General features: G+C 37.1%; 1 protein-coding gene across 2 annotated transcripts in view; it reads left to right on the forward strand.

Annotated features, from left to right (window-relative positions):
- The first annotated feature begins 5,289 nt into the window (after window positions 1-5,289).
- The window catches only part of LOC103968571 (calcium-dependent protein kinase 4), a 48,700-nt gene continuing 38,731 nt past the window's right edge, over window positions 5,290-15,258 (forward strand). For both annotated transcript variants that reach the window (XR_010496675.1, XM_065151815.1), the window contains exon 1: window positions 5,290-5,826. Coding sequence is in view for 1 of the 2 variants with exons in the window: in XM_065151815.1 (XP_065007887.1) it covers window positions 5,488-5,826 (339 nt within the window). In the remaining variant the exon portion in view is untranslated. The remainder of the gene's footprint in view (window positions 5,827-15,258) is intronic.

The following is a 15,258-nucleotide window of genomic DNA, read 5'->3' on the forward strand; positions in this document are numbered from 1 at the left end:
TGCAACAAAAGTTGCATTTGCTTTGGTGTCGAACATGTAAGATGGGGCCTTTTATGAAGGTGGTTGGATTTTGGTGAGGACTTCTCACAAATCCGATTCCACTTGTTTTGGAAACGTGACCCTTGTTTGCAAGGATCATGTTCAAAGACTTGTTACCAACCTCGAATTTCTTCAAGGTGTCTTGAAGTAGCAAGTTTTCCTTTTGGAGAGTTTCTAGACCATAATATTTTATGCATGAACCTAAACTATCATGATATTCAGTTTTTAACTTATCAAAATTACAAGTGAGACTATCATGCTCCTTTTTTAGCAATTTATATTTTCTACTAATAATCTTGCATTCATCAAATAAGTCATGGAAGACATTTAATAATTCATCAAATGATAAATCTGCATCCATTAAATTCATTACCTCCTCCCCGATGGCCATTAAGGCGTAATGAGCAACTTGCTCGGTGTTGAACTCCTCTTCTTCGGACGCGCTCAAGTCATCCCACGTTGCTTTGAGCACCTTCTTCTTTGATGTTCTATTTTTGACTTGGGGACAATCACTCTTTTAGTGTCCCGGCTTTTTACACTCATAGCAAATAACTTGGTCCTTCTTGGGTTCAAATTTATTTTTTGTTTCATTCTTTAACTTATTTCTTTTAATGAATTTTTTAAATTTTCTTGTTAGAAGTGCCAAGTCATCGTCATAGGCCTCATCACTTGAGTTTTCTCTCAAGTGGTCTTCTGAAGTTCTAAGTGTCATATCCTTCCTGTTCTTTGGAAGGATGTCTTCTTGCTCTTCATGAGCTTTGCAAGTCATCTCGTAGGTCATTAATGACCCGATTAGTTCTTCAAGAGGGAAGTTGTTTAGATCTTTCGCCTCTTGAATAGTAGTGACTTTAGGATCCTAACTCTTAGGAAGGGATCTTAGAATCTTATTTACGAGCTCAAAATCCGAAAAACTTTTTTCGAGTCCTTTTAGACTATTGACGATATCCGTGAAACGGGGGTAAACATGTCGCCAATAGTCTCACTCGGTTTCATCCAGAAAAGTTCGAAAGAATGTATCAAAAGATTGATTTTTGACTCTTTCACTCTACTTGTGCCTTCGTGAGTCACTTCGAGTGTGTGCCAAATATCAAATGCAGTTTCACAAACCGAAACACGGTTGAACTCGTTTTTATCAAGCACACAAAATAAGGCATTCATAGCCTTTGCATTAAGAGCAAAAGCCTTCTTCTCCAATTCATTCCAATCGATCATTGGAAGAGAAGACTTCGAAAATCCATTTTCAACAAGATTCCAAAGTTCAAAATCCATAGAAATAAGAAAATCCTCATTCGGGTCTTCCAATAGGTGTAGTCCGTCCCATTGAACATGGGTGGACGTGTAATAGAATGGCCCTCTTGGTTTCCGACGTATATCATCTCTCTTGGGTTTTAATCCGTTTGAGAGTTAACCCCGCTCTGATACCAATTGTTAGGATCAAGAGCACTAAGAGGGGGGGGGGGGGGGGGGGGGGTGAATTAGTGCAACGGAAAACTTTCGACGATTAAAAAAGTGTTCGTACGATAAAAGCGATTTCGATAGAAAAGCCAATTCGTAAATCTCTTTAACTTGTAATTAAGCAATATGTAGTTAAAGGAAATCTATGAAGACAGTTTGCAGTTATGATGAAAGTTAAAATGTAAGCGCAAACTGAAATATGATGTTCATACGATAAAACTGATTTACGTCTAAACGCCGATTCGGAAAATACTAAACTTTGAAACACGATCATATATGCGCAGAAGGCAATAAGCTTTTGAGGAGGTTTGCAGTAAAGATAAAATGCTCAAAGTAAATGCAAACTGAGATTTAGAGTGGTTCGGTCAATCTTGACCTACATCCACTTTTGGCTTCCTCCTCCGACAAGGTCACCGATGTCCACTAGAGGCCTTCCTTCAATAGGCGAAGGCCAACCACCCTTTTACAGTTTCACTCCTTTTGATGGGCTTAGGAGACAACCCTTACAGAATTTTCTTTCCTCTCTTATCAGATTAGAACTTGAAAGAAAAGAGGAAGAAGAACTTTCAACTCATACAACACTTTTGAGCTCTAAAAATCACAAAGTAAAATCAGAATTTCGGTGGTTTCTGGGTGCCCTTTTAGTGCTGAAAGGGTGGGGTATTTATAGGCCCCAACCCAGTTTGAATTTCGAGCTCAAAATTGTCAATTCCCGGAATTCCGGGATCTGGCGGTTGCACCTCCTGACTAAGGCGGATGCACCGCCGGGCAGAGCTCGAAGACTGAGCCTTTGGGCAGTGCCACCTCCTGTCAGGGGCGATTGCACCTCCTGCCAGAGCTCGAAGACCGAGCTCAGGCGGTGCCACCTCCTGATTGAGGCGATTGCACCTCCTGCAAGAGCTCGAAGACCGAGCTCAAGCGGTGCCACCGCCTGACTGAGGCGATTGCACCTCCTGCCAGAGCTCGAAGACCGAGCTCAAGCGGTGCCACCGCCTAGCTGGGGCGGTTCAACCGCCTGGCAGAAATCAGGGTCCGAATGGGTTGATCCATTCGGCCCAATTTGGGTTTTTCAGGGGCCCAATTACCCCAAGATTAAGTTAATGGGATCACCTCCCATTTCCAACTTAATTATTGTGCTAACTATGATATTTCCTAAGACATTTACTGCAACTTGTTCCAGTGCGTCAATCGCTTCTTCTAGTGAGCTTCCGGCTAACTTCCGTCGATCATCCGATGAACCCTCAATGATGCTCCTACGGACTTCCGGCAAACTCCTGGACTTGCGACGATCCACTTGGCGAGTTTCGACGAGCTTCTTTGGCAAGCTCATGGACTTCTTAGATTTGTTCCCGCAGAACCTCCGACGACTGTCCGAACTTCCGTCGAACTCTCGAACTCCCAACGTGATTATTGGCTTGATTCCGGCGCAACTCCTGCTGCATATCTTACTTTCATCGTAGTTAATCTTGCACACTTATCTCAACATATAGATTAGATAACAAATGATAATTGACTTCATCATCAAAATCCGAGATTCAACACCTATATATACCCCACCCTTTCCTGCATGAAAGGGCACCAAAAATCCAATCTTACTCTGTGATTTTTAGAGCTCAAAAGTGTTGTATGAGTTAAAAGTTCTCCTTCCTCTTTTCTTCCAAGTTTTGATCTATCAAGAGTGGAAAGAAATTCTGTAAGGGTCGTCTCCTAAGCCTGTTAAAATGAGTGAAACTGTAAAAGGGTGGTTGACCTTTGCCTATTGAAGGAAGGCCTCTAGTGGACGTCGATGACCTTGTCGAAGGAGGAAGCCAAAAGTGGATGTAGGTCAAGATTGACCGAACCACTCTAAAATTGCGGTGCTCTATGGTTTGCATTTATTCTTGCTGCTTACCTTACTGTAAACCTCCATATGTGCTTTACTTCCTCTTTACTTTTGCTACACTCCTTTACGAACTCGCTTTCAAGTTAAGTTTCCGAAAACGATTTTACGTCGGAAACGATTTTATCGTACGAACGTAGTTTTAAACATCGAAAGTTTTCCGCTGCACTAATTCACCCTCCCTCTTAGTGCTCTTGATCCTAACATGAATTACTTAAGGAGAGTTTTGAATATTATGAATTATTTACGTATTTTTATTATAAATATTATAAGGCAAATAAATTTAACATTGAAATATTTATAAAAAATTAAATATTTTTAAAAATTGTAATGATGTTACTTATACTTTACCCACTGTTTATTATCCTCTTGCTCATTTATTTGTAATAAAATATTTTGATATTATTGAAGCATTAGAAGAATAGAAAAATGATAATGAATTAAATATGATTATTATGTGAATGACAACTAAATAAATTATTTATTTTCTAAATATTCCATGTATTTATCTTGTTGTTTCATCCTCATTATACAATAGATGGTTTCCGTGATTATTTGTGTATTTATTATGAATGTTTATATTTAGATGTTGAAATTAGTAAAAATTGAGAAAAGTTAAAAAATGTTGAAATCACAGAAAGTATTTATTATGAATATTTATACTTAGATCTTATTTTTTATTAGATTCTATGAACTCATTTTGAAATATAATTGCAGCCTTTCTTTTAAAAAATTTCGTTTAAAATTCAATCTAAAAAAAATTTCTTTTAAAATTGCTCGTTGCAAACACTGCTTAAATTTAATAGCAAAAACAAGGAAAGTAGAACCCTGCTTCAATTAGCAAAAACAGGAAAATTGCTTAATGGCACCTTTATCCCTACCAACGTGGTCTTACCGATTGTTATACCATTCCTAAAATTACAGCAAACGTGGGGCCAGTGTGTGAACCACTTGCGATAATGACTTCTCCGATCACGATTCAGGTAAGCGGGTAGCTCTTTAAATATAAACGTTCCAATTAGCATTACAGGAGACGATCTAGGAATAAACTAATTGACATTAAAAAAACATTTACCCAACATAAAAATTCATTCATTTTATTTGAAATATTTTAGTAGTTAGTAGATTGTTATATTATATAATTAATAAATCTTAAGTCCAAATCCGTACAACAAACTTAAACAAATTGATAAAATATTTTTAAAAATATAAAAAATTAGATGAATTCTCGGAAAAAACACTTTTTTTGGGTTTTTCTCAATAGATTTTCTTTTTATATATTTTTAAAAAATATTTCTTATTTATCATAATCCCGAAATACTTGTACCCCGAATAAGATAGTGAATTTGTCCAATCCCTTCATATATAAGATTCATCAGTTAGTTATAATATTTTAAAATAAATTTAGTATTATTGATATTTTCATTAAAACATTATATATATTAAAAATATTATAACGAAGATAAATTGATTCAAAACTTAATGAAATCAGTTCTTGCAAAAATATGATTTCGAATAAGTATGTTTGTTGGTTTAAGAATAATAACAACCAAATAGAAAAAAAATCTCTGTTATAATATTTTGAAATAGATTTATAATAGTTTTTAAAATATTATAAATTTATTTAAAAACTTATAACTGAGGAATGAGATCGGTTCACCTATGGGCATATCTATAAATAACAAAGGAGTTGTAGGTATTATCTGAAAAATATGAAAGAAAGATATCTGAAAAATATAAAGATGGGATATGGCTTAGAAAAAAAAAAATCCAAAAAAGGAATTTTCTGAGAGTTCTTTAGAAAAATCATCAATTTAAAAAATTTTCCGCACCGAAGCCAGGAGAATGAGACGAAGTGAATAGGAGGACAGAGGGGTTGCCTTCAATCCCAATCCCACCCCGTCTTCGAAGGACAGTCTCCTCCTTTGACCACCTCCCCACCTCCACCCCCTCCTTCCCTTCCCCCCATCTTCCTCTACCCTTCCCTCCTCCTCCTCCTCCTCCAATCATCACTCCGAGCACTTAATTCTCCTTTATAAGAAGACATCATCTCTCTACTTTCTTGATCCATTGATGGTTATCCCTCCAAGCCTAACCCCCCAGGGCAGGAAAGAATGGGCGCATGCTTCTCCGCGGACACCAAAGTAAGCGGCGGCATCGTGCCTACTCGCCTTAGGCCGATAGGTCAGCCGCAGAAGCAGCAGCAACCGCAGCCAGAGCAGAATAATCAGGCACCGCGGGAGAAGCAACAGCAGAATGACAGAGGCAATAAGCGGCGGCCGTGCGGGCTTCTGTCGTGTGGCAAGAGGACCGATTTTGGGTATGCGAAGGATTTCGAGAGCCGGTATTCGATCGGGAAGCTGCTTGGGCATGGGCAGTTTGGGTATACATTTGTCGCCACCGAGAACTCCACCGAGGAGCGGGTGGCGGTGAAGAGGATAGACAAGAGTAAGGTAATTCTGCAAACGCTTATTCTTGATTTGGTTTAGGCTAATTTGGTTTTTTTATTATTATTTTTGTTTTTGATCGTGAACTGCATGAGCTTTGCAATTGGGATTGGGGTGGTAAATTGATACTATCATTTTTCTGATGCACACACAAAGTAGGATTCACTCGTTTGCAATTCTAGTATGGTTTTGTTCAGAACTTCGTTGATAGGTTGGAAGTTCTTCTTTATGTCACCCAATGAATTGATGTGATTCAAGAAAGAGATCATTTTGGGCAAATTTGGACATTCACTGTTGCAGTTGATATCTTCTAATTGACTTGAGTTCCCAGGTTCAGTTTCCATAATAAGGTGTATGCTGGAGCTGCTAGGTATACAACCTTTTGTTATGGTACGATAGCTTTGTTGATGATGAACAAAACATCCATCTCGAGTTGTGCTTGTCTTTGAATAGGATAATAAGCTCTGCAAAATTAACCGACTGTGCATCCCTTCTGAGTGAAATGAAAAATGCTTCCTCTTCATTTATGTGAGCTTTTTGTAGGATCAGTTTATCCTGGAAATTTCAGCAAGCTTGTACTTTCTTATGTGGATTTTTATCCAAATAGCAATCATTTGAAATGGTAGGATTGCAATTAGCAGTGTGTAGGATACCCTGGAAAGGTTTGGTTCTGTTTCCCTGCAACACAGTTCAAACTTATGTCTTGAGTGAAAAATGTGATCAGCCAAAAGTGTATAATCTTTGTGATGCAGTAACTTTATTCATGATTAATCATTGTGAATTAAGGAGATTCTTGACTAGCTACTTGCCACCTGCTCAGTGTCCAACTTCGACCACATAGCTGGCTCCTCAAGTTGGCAAGTGCTTCCAAGCTCCAAAGTTTATTTATCATCTCAATTAGTGATCAAGATAAACTCAAATTAATTGGAGGACAGATTATTCCTCAAGTTGGCAAGTACTTGCTAACTGTTAACACCTTAATAATAAAGTTGGAGAAGTCCAGTTAATATCTGAAGAGGAATGAAGAATTTTAGCTTATTAAGGAGATGATAGTCTCGGTCTATCTTGTAGTCTATATTGGAGGTAGGGAGGGGGAGAGAAAGATTATTGCCAGAATATGTTTCTGACAATTAACACTTGGATTATGTTCGAGACCTTGTCATTGTGAGGTCATTATAATGTCCTGAGATCAAAAACCTACCTTCACTATTTATTCTTGGCAAGAAAAAAAAAAAATTTCAATTCGCCTTAATTCATATATTTTACAAATTCATAGAAAGTTGTCTTTCTATTTTAATATTGGTTGCTCATAAAATGTTTTCTTTCTGCCTTAACATGATTGTAGATCGTGTGAATGAATGTCAAATTTGGGGAATGTAGTTCGGGAGACTATAATTACTATGAATTTGCTAGTTATTGTAAAAAATGACGTAATCGGTGCACGAGGCTCTCGCCAATGCGCGGTTTTGGGTGTTAATGTAGTTAATGTACTCAACCTTACCTCTAAATATAGAGAGGCTGTTCTGTGACTTGGACCCTGGTCAACAGTTGATAAACCATTTGGTTGAGGATTGATACCGGCGTGATGCAGAATGGGGGTAAAGTAGAATAGAACTCGAAAGAAAACCGATAGTACAGTTTTTTCGGATGGAAAATGTACGAACTCAATAAAATCGAAAAATAACTCACCACCTAGTTCAAAATCACAAAGGGATACAGAAAGTTAACCACCATAAGGAAATTAAACAAGGATACAGAACTGAAAATAAAAGATTCACTATTCAAGGAAGCATCCAAGAGATACAGAGTTTAAGCGAGAACTCCAAGAGAGCTTCTGCAAAATATCATCAGTTTCTAAAGTCCTTTCTAAGTCCTAAACACCAAAATAAATACTAGTGCATGAAACAACCCTTCATGCATTGGGAATTTCAAAATTAAGTGTTTACAGCTACTAACTAACTCCTTTAATGCATTCCTTGGTCATGAAGAAATGTTCACAGTTGCTAACCAACTCCGTTAATGCATTCCTTTGTCATGAAGAAAAGCATCTTGAAACAACTTTAACTTTGTACAGGAAATATGCTGATGAGCTATCATATTTGAGTGAGTTGAGTTGAAGATTATGAGGCATCATTGTTGGCTGAAAAAAATACCATATCATAATTAAGGTTCATATGATCAGATTGTAGTAAATTAGATACTCCCGTGTCAATCTCCCCCGGTTGAAAAAGACTTGTCCTCAAGTCCTTGTTTAATTCAACAACTTGATTATAAAAAGGGCTTAAATCAGCCACATTAAATGTTGGGGATACTCCGTAATCTTCTGGTAGTTCAATCTTATAAGCATTTTTGCCAATTCTCTTAAGCATCTTGAATGGACCATCAACCTTTGGTTTTAGTTTTCCAAATTTTCTCGGTGGAAACCTCTCCTTCCTTAGATGAATCCAGACCAAATCACCTGTATTAAACTCCACATGTTTTCTGTGTTTGTTGGCAGCATGCATGTACCTCTCATTTTGCTTCTCAATGGTTGCTTTCACACCCTCATGCAGCTTCTTTATCTACTTAGCTCTTTCATCAGCATCTCCACTAAATTGCTTTGTTGTAGAATGAGGGATTAAGTTCAAAGGACTAGCAGGATTAGCACCATAAACAATCTCAAAAGGACTCTTACCGATACTATGATGGATAGAACGATTGTAGGCAAACTCAATTTGTGGAAGAATGAGATCCCACCGCTTAATATTCTTGCCAACATAGCTTCTAAGTAAATTTCTCAAGCTTCTGTTCGTTACCTCAGTTTGCCCATCGGTTTGTGGATGATACGAGCTGCTGAAATTCAAAGAAGTACACAGCTTCCTCCAAAGAGTTTTTTAAAAATGACTAACAAATTTTGAATCTCGATCAGACACCATAGTTCTTGAAATACCTTGCAATTTAACAATCTCCTTAAAATACAAATTAGCAATATGAGATGAATCATTCGATTTATTGCAAGGAACAAAGTGAGACATTTTTTGAAAATCTGTCAACAACAACCATGAAAGAATCCTTGTTCCTTTGAGTTCTTGGCAGTCCCAAAACGAAATCAAGACTCACTTCCTCCCATGGAGCATTTGACACAAGCAATGGAGTGTACAATCCAGAATTTTGACTTCTTATTTTTGTCAAATGACACACTCGGCATTGCTTTACATGTCTTTCCACATCTCTAAACATCTTAGGCCAATAGAAGTTTGATTGAATAAGAGCTAAAGTCTTATCTCTACCGAAATGTCTACCCAAAACACCACCATGAGCTTTAGTTAGAATTACTTGTCTCAAAGAACAAGATGGAACACATAAAGCATTAGCTCGAAATAGAAAACCATCAAGGATAGAAAATTGTTGAAAGGAACCTGATTTGCAATTCTGCCATATTGAGCCGAAATCCACATCATTCTCATAGAGATCTTTGAACGTCTCAAATCCAACAACTTTGACTTCCATTGCTGATAATAAAGAATGCTTTCTGTTCAATGCGTCAGCAACCACATTTTGAACACCAGATTTGTGCTTAATTGTAAAGTTATAAGATTGCAAAAACTCCACCCAAGCTGTATGCCTCTTGTTTAGCTTGTGTTGGTGATTTATGAACTTTAATGCTTCATGATCTGAATATAGCACAAATGGCTTGGCAAGAAGGTACTGACTCCAATGAGATAAAGCTCGATATATGGCATAAAACTCCTTATCATAGGTAGAATATTTCCTTCTTGTATCATTCAGCTTCTCACTAAAAAATACAATCGGCTTTCCGTCTTGACTCAAAACAGCACCAATTCCCACATTAGATGCATCACATTCAATCTCAAACACGTTGTCAAAATTTGGTAGAACTAAGATAGGAGCTTCGGTCATCTTTCTTTTTAAAAGCTCAAAAGCATCATTAGCCTCATTAGTCTATTTGAATTTATCACATTTCAGACATTCGATGATTGGAGCGACAATAATGCTGAAATTCTTGATGAATCTTCTGTAAAAAGAAGTTAAGCCATTGAAACTCCTCACATCATGCAATGAAGCAGGTGTTGGCCAATTGAGAATAGCTTCTACCTTACTTTGATCCATTATGATTCCATCTTTTAAAACAACATACTCCAAAAACACAACACTAGATGTAAAGAAATCACACTTCGTTAGATTAGCATAAAGCTTTTGCTGCCTCAAAATAAGAAAGATTTCTTTCAAATGATTCATATGCTCCTTTTCACTCTTGCTGTACACCAATATATCATCAAAGTAAACTACAACAAATATTCCAATGTATGGCTTAAGGATGTGATTTATAAATCTCATGAAAGTGCTAGAAGCATTAGATAGCCCAAATGGCATAACCAACCATTCATATAAGCCTTATCTAGTTTTAAATGCTGTTTTCCACTCATCTCCGGACCTCATTCTTAATTGGTGATAGCCATTCCTCAAATCAATTTTAGAGAAAAATAAAAGCACCACATAATTGATCAAGTAAATCATCTAACCTTGGAATGGGAAAAAGATAATCCATTGTGATTTTGTTGATAGTACGGCTGTCCACACATATTCTCCAAGAACCAAGGTCTGCAATTTCGTACAGTACCGGAGTTTTGACGTTGGCTCGATATGATACGAAATTGTATACCGAGCGATATACCGTTCGGTATACGGCTCGGTATATATATATATTATATATAATATAACTCGGCGACGTCGTCGAAGCGATGTTGCCTCTCTCTTCTCCCAGGTGGGGCGACGTCGCCGAAGCTTCGGCGACGTCGCCTCGTTTATATATATAAGATTATATATATATTTATATATATATATATATATTATTTAAAATGCGACATCGCCTTTTCCTTCCCCACGCGGGGCGACGTCACCGAGGCGACGTGACGTCACCTCGTTTATTTAAATAAATAAATAAATATATATATATATAATCTGAAAAAGGCGACATCGTTGAACGTCACCTTTTTCTAATATATATATATATATATATATATATATATATATATATAATTTTATTATTATTTTTCGTTCTGCCTGGTAGCGGCCGGTCCGCGTATCGGTATGTCGTCGGACCGGTTCGTACCGCCTGTACTGGGCGGTATCATTCGGTATTGCCTACCTTGCCAAGAACCATCATTCTTAGGCACCAACAAGGCTGGAACTGCACAAGGACTTATGCTCCTTGGGACTCATTCTGTACGTTGCCTTATTAGGTAGAACAACCCTCGGAATAAGATTAATTTGATGTTGAATGTCTCTCAAAGGTGGAAGGCCATGTGGAATCTCTTCCGGTATAACATCTTGAAATTCCTTTAGGATTGGTTTCATGATTTCCGGTGTCTCCTTATGTTGTTCGTTCTCTTGTACTACCATTAGTGCCAAAACATGACCACCCTTGTCTAATTCATATTTGCATTCACCATAAGACATAAAAACACTAACTTCCTTCTTTGATACATTAATTTCGGAAGGTTGTAATGAAGCTAAGATAATATTTTTTTCATTCACCTTAAAAGAATAAGTATGTTTATAGCCATCATACAACACCCTTATATCATAATGCCAAGGTCTTCCTAACAGCAAATGACAAGCATCCATAGGAGCAACATCACACCACACTTCGTCTTTATAATACTTGCCAATAGAAAATGGAACTAAACATCTTTTAGTTACCTTGATGTCATTTCCTTTTTGCAACCAACATAATTGGTATGGATGTGGATGAGGGATTGTGTCCAACTTCAGCTTCTGCACCATCTCCAAAGAAACCACATTCTCAAAACTGCTGCTGTCGATGATCACCAAGCACACCTTGCCAAGAGAAGTGCATTTAGGCTTGAAACTTCCTCCTTTTGTATAGTCTTTTTTTGAGCCGTACCGAGAACTCTTTTCAAACTTCTGTTGCTTTTCAACTTTCAATGCCAGCTTACTCACATCATTTAAAGACCAATATGGCTGTAGTTGAACCACTTTAGCAATCTCATATTTCAGACCTCCTAAGTATCTTACAATGGTTTGCTCTTTCGGTTCCACAAACTCACCTTTTAACATTAGATTATCGAAATCTGTAGTGTACTCCTCTACACTAAGATCTTTTTGCTTAAAATAATGGATTTTTAGAAAGATCTCTTGCCTATAATTGTCAAGTAAATAATTTCTCTTCAGCTCCCTTTTCATTTTTTCCCATGTCACGATCTTACTCTTCCCCTTACGTTCTCTTTGTTTCTTCAGATTTTCCCACCAAAAAGATGTATTCCGTTTGAGTTTGAGTGCCACAAGTTTGACCTTCTTTTGTTCTGTTGGTTCATGAAAATCGAAAATTCTTTCTACTGTATTAAACCAATCGATAAAGTCATCAACATTTATTTTACCTTCAAATTCTGGAATCTCCAATCTTAGGTTATATTTATTCTGCCACTCGTCTTGGACTCCCTGCCTTATCGGACATCTTCTCGACTCCCTTGGAAGAGGTGTATCATCATAAGAAGTTAACTCACGGACATCATTTTTATGCTGGTTGTTTCTACTTCGAAGTTCTTCAATTATTTCATTTTTTTCTTGTAGACTACGCAGTAATCTTTGTAGCTGCAACCTCAACGACTCGGCGTCATCTTCATGGCCGCTAACTTCACCAACTACATCTTTTCCATTCCGCCTTGCCATGATCTCTAGCTTTTAGCTCTGATACCAAATTGATACCAGCGTGATGTAGAATGGGGGTAAAGTAGAATAGAACTCGAAAGAAAACCGATAGTACAATTTTTTCGGATGAAAAATGTACGAACTCAATAAAATCGAAAAACAACTCACCACCCAGTTCAAAATCACAAAGGGATGCAGAAAGTTCATCACTCTAAGGAAATTAAACAAAGACACAGAATTGAAAATAAAAGACTCACCACTTAAGGAAGCATCCAAGAGATACAGAGTTTAAGCGAGAACTCCAAGTGAGCTTCTGCAAAATATCATCAGTTTCTAAAGTCTTTTCTAAGTCCTAAATACCAAAATAAATACTAGTGCATGAAACAACCCTTCATGTATAGGGAATTTCGAAATTAAGTGTTTACAACTGCTAACCAACTCCTTTAATGCATTTCTTGGTCATGAAGAAATGTTCACAGCTGCTAACCAACTCTGTTAATGCATTCCTTTGTCATGAAGAAAAGTACCTTGAAACAGCTTTAACTTTATACAGGGAATATGCTTATGAGCTGTCATATTTGAGTGGGCTGAGTTGAAGATTATGAGGCATCATTGTTGACTGAAAAAAATATCATATTATAATCAAGGTTCATATGATCAGATTGTAGTAAATTAGATACTCCTGTGTCAAGGATATCTTTTAAATTTATAAAAATCACGAGGTTATTACATCTTTATTACAATCCAAGATCTTTCGCAAATGTTAGACTGACCAATGAAGGCTTATTTGTTTTTAATTTAAGGAACATGCTGAAAATTATATATTTGTTATATAGATTTTCACAGAATTGTTGGAAGAAAAAATGTTATAATTTCACAAACTCAACTTGATCATCTAGTTCAGAACATAACAACAATAAATGGATAGACATTGCTGCCAAAATCAGGTTTGAACTAATGCTAGAACCAAGGTCTGCCATACCGAATCGTACCGCCCGCTACCGGACGGTATGTTCAAAAAACCTCATATTAGACGATATGGGGTAATATCGGGCGGTAATGATTGAAATTTCGGCCGTTACCGCCCGGCACAACTCAATCGATCATTACCGCCCGGTACAACTCAGTAACGATCGAAATGTTAGGACTCTAGCTAGGAGAGTCCTAATTGAGAGGGACATTCATGTAAAACCTACCTAAGCTGACCCCTATTAAAGAGGTGAAGAGGCCGGCTAGGGTTAGGAGGTTGTTTCTTAGAGAAGAATTAGGAGTTGTAAAGGAATAAGAGTCTTGAGTAGGAGTCCTATTAGGAGTTGGTTAGAAGTAGAAGTCCTATTAGGAGTTAGGGTTTAGAAGCCCTATAAATAGCCATGTATTCCTCCTTTTTTGATAAGCAATAGATGAATCTTTTCTGCAATCTTTGAGCAGCAACTTGGAGGGAGGAATCCCTATAGAGTTCCAACGAGACCGATCCCCTAAAGAGATCAACCCCAAGTTTAGAATCTGCAAGGTTTCTAACACCTGGTATCAGAGCAGCGTTCTTGGCGTCTCGCTGCCCTTCCACAGCCGTCCATCAGACCTTCACAACCGCCCAAAACAATTCCCACAATTGCTTAAAACATCGTTGCCGAATATCGCCATCATTTCCACTACCGTGGATCATCCTTTGATCTCCTCGTGAATTGCAACAGGTTCTGGTTTCCTACCTTACTGCTACTGTAATTTAGTTATCCTTATTCAAAAATCCAAAAAAAATTATTCCTATATTACTGCATAAACTTTTCGTCATAAAGTTTTCATCTCTACGACGAAATATACATTGCAGAATTCTAGCCGCATAGCATAGTCTGTTTGATCTTGCTACTGCATTTTTTCTATCCAAATTTCTACGAAATTTTTATGACAGCTTTGACACTTCCTAACAGCAGATTTCCCTTTAGTTTTGTCAAAAAACTCTCAATATAAACCATTGATCTTTTACGTCTAATCTGTTATACTTGAAAATCTGCACTGTAAAATTTCAGTTGCATAGCACTATTTGTTTGATCTTGATACTATGTTTTTTCTATCCAAATTTCTATGAAATTTTTATGACATCCCTTTAGTTCTGTCAAAAAATTCTCAATATAAACCATTGATCTTTTACATCTAATCTGCTATACTTGAAAATCTGCACTGTAAAATTTCAGCCACATAGCACTATTTGTTTGATCTTGACACAACGTTTTTTCTGTCCAAATCTCTATGAAATTTTTATAATAGCTTTGACACTTCCTAACAGTGGATTTCCCTTTAGTTTCATCGAAAAATTCTCAATATAAACCACTGATCTTTTACGTCTCATCTACTACACTTGAAAATCTATACTGCAGGAAATTACAGCCACATATTGTTGCCTTAACCCATCTATTGCAATCTCTTTTGAATGAAATTTCTTATACCCTTCATAGATTATCTTGGCTTCCATCTAAGGTTGATCTATTGAGGAAGTCATCTCTAAAAATGATTTTGTGTTGTTGCAAATTTTCGTCGTAAACAACTAAAATTTTTCTACGAGAATTCTGCTATCGCAACTTGCACCAATTTTCTTGCTGTTATTGTCGAAATTTTCTTGATTAAAGTGGACATACTTGCTGTTATATAAACTGCGATATTGCTGTCAATTCCCTCCTCAAATCTCTCAAGTTTTTGGTGAAAATTTCGTCGAGAAACCGCTGTTTCTTTGACGACAATTCTGCTCTTACAAGACAACACAATTTTGCAGCA

The sequence above is a fragment of the Musa acuminata genome, chromosome BXJ3-5, assembly GCF_036884655.1.
Source record: "Musa acuminata AAA Group cultivar baxijiao chromosome BXJ3-5, Cavendish_Baxijiao_AAA, whole genome shotgun sequence".
Classification (NCBI taxonomy): Eukaryota; Viridiplantae; Streptophyta; class Magnoliopsida; order Zingiberales; family Musaceae; genus Musa; species Musa acuminata.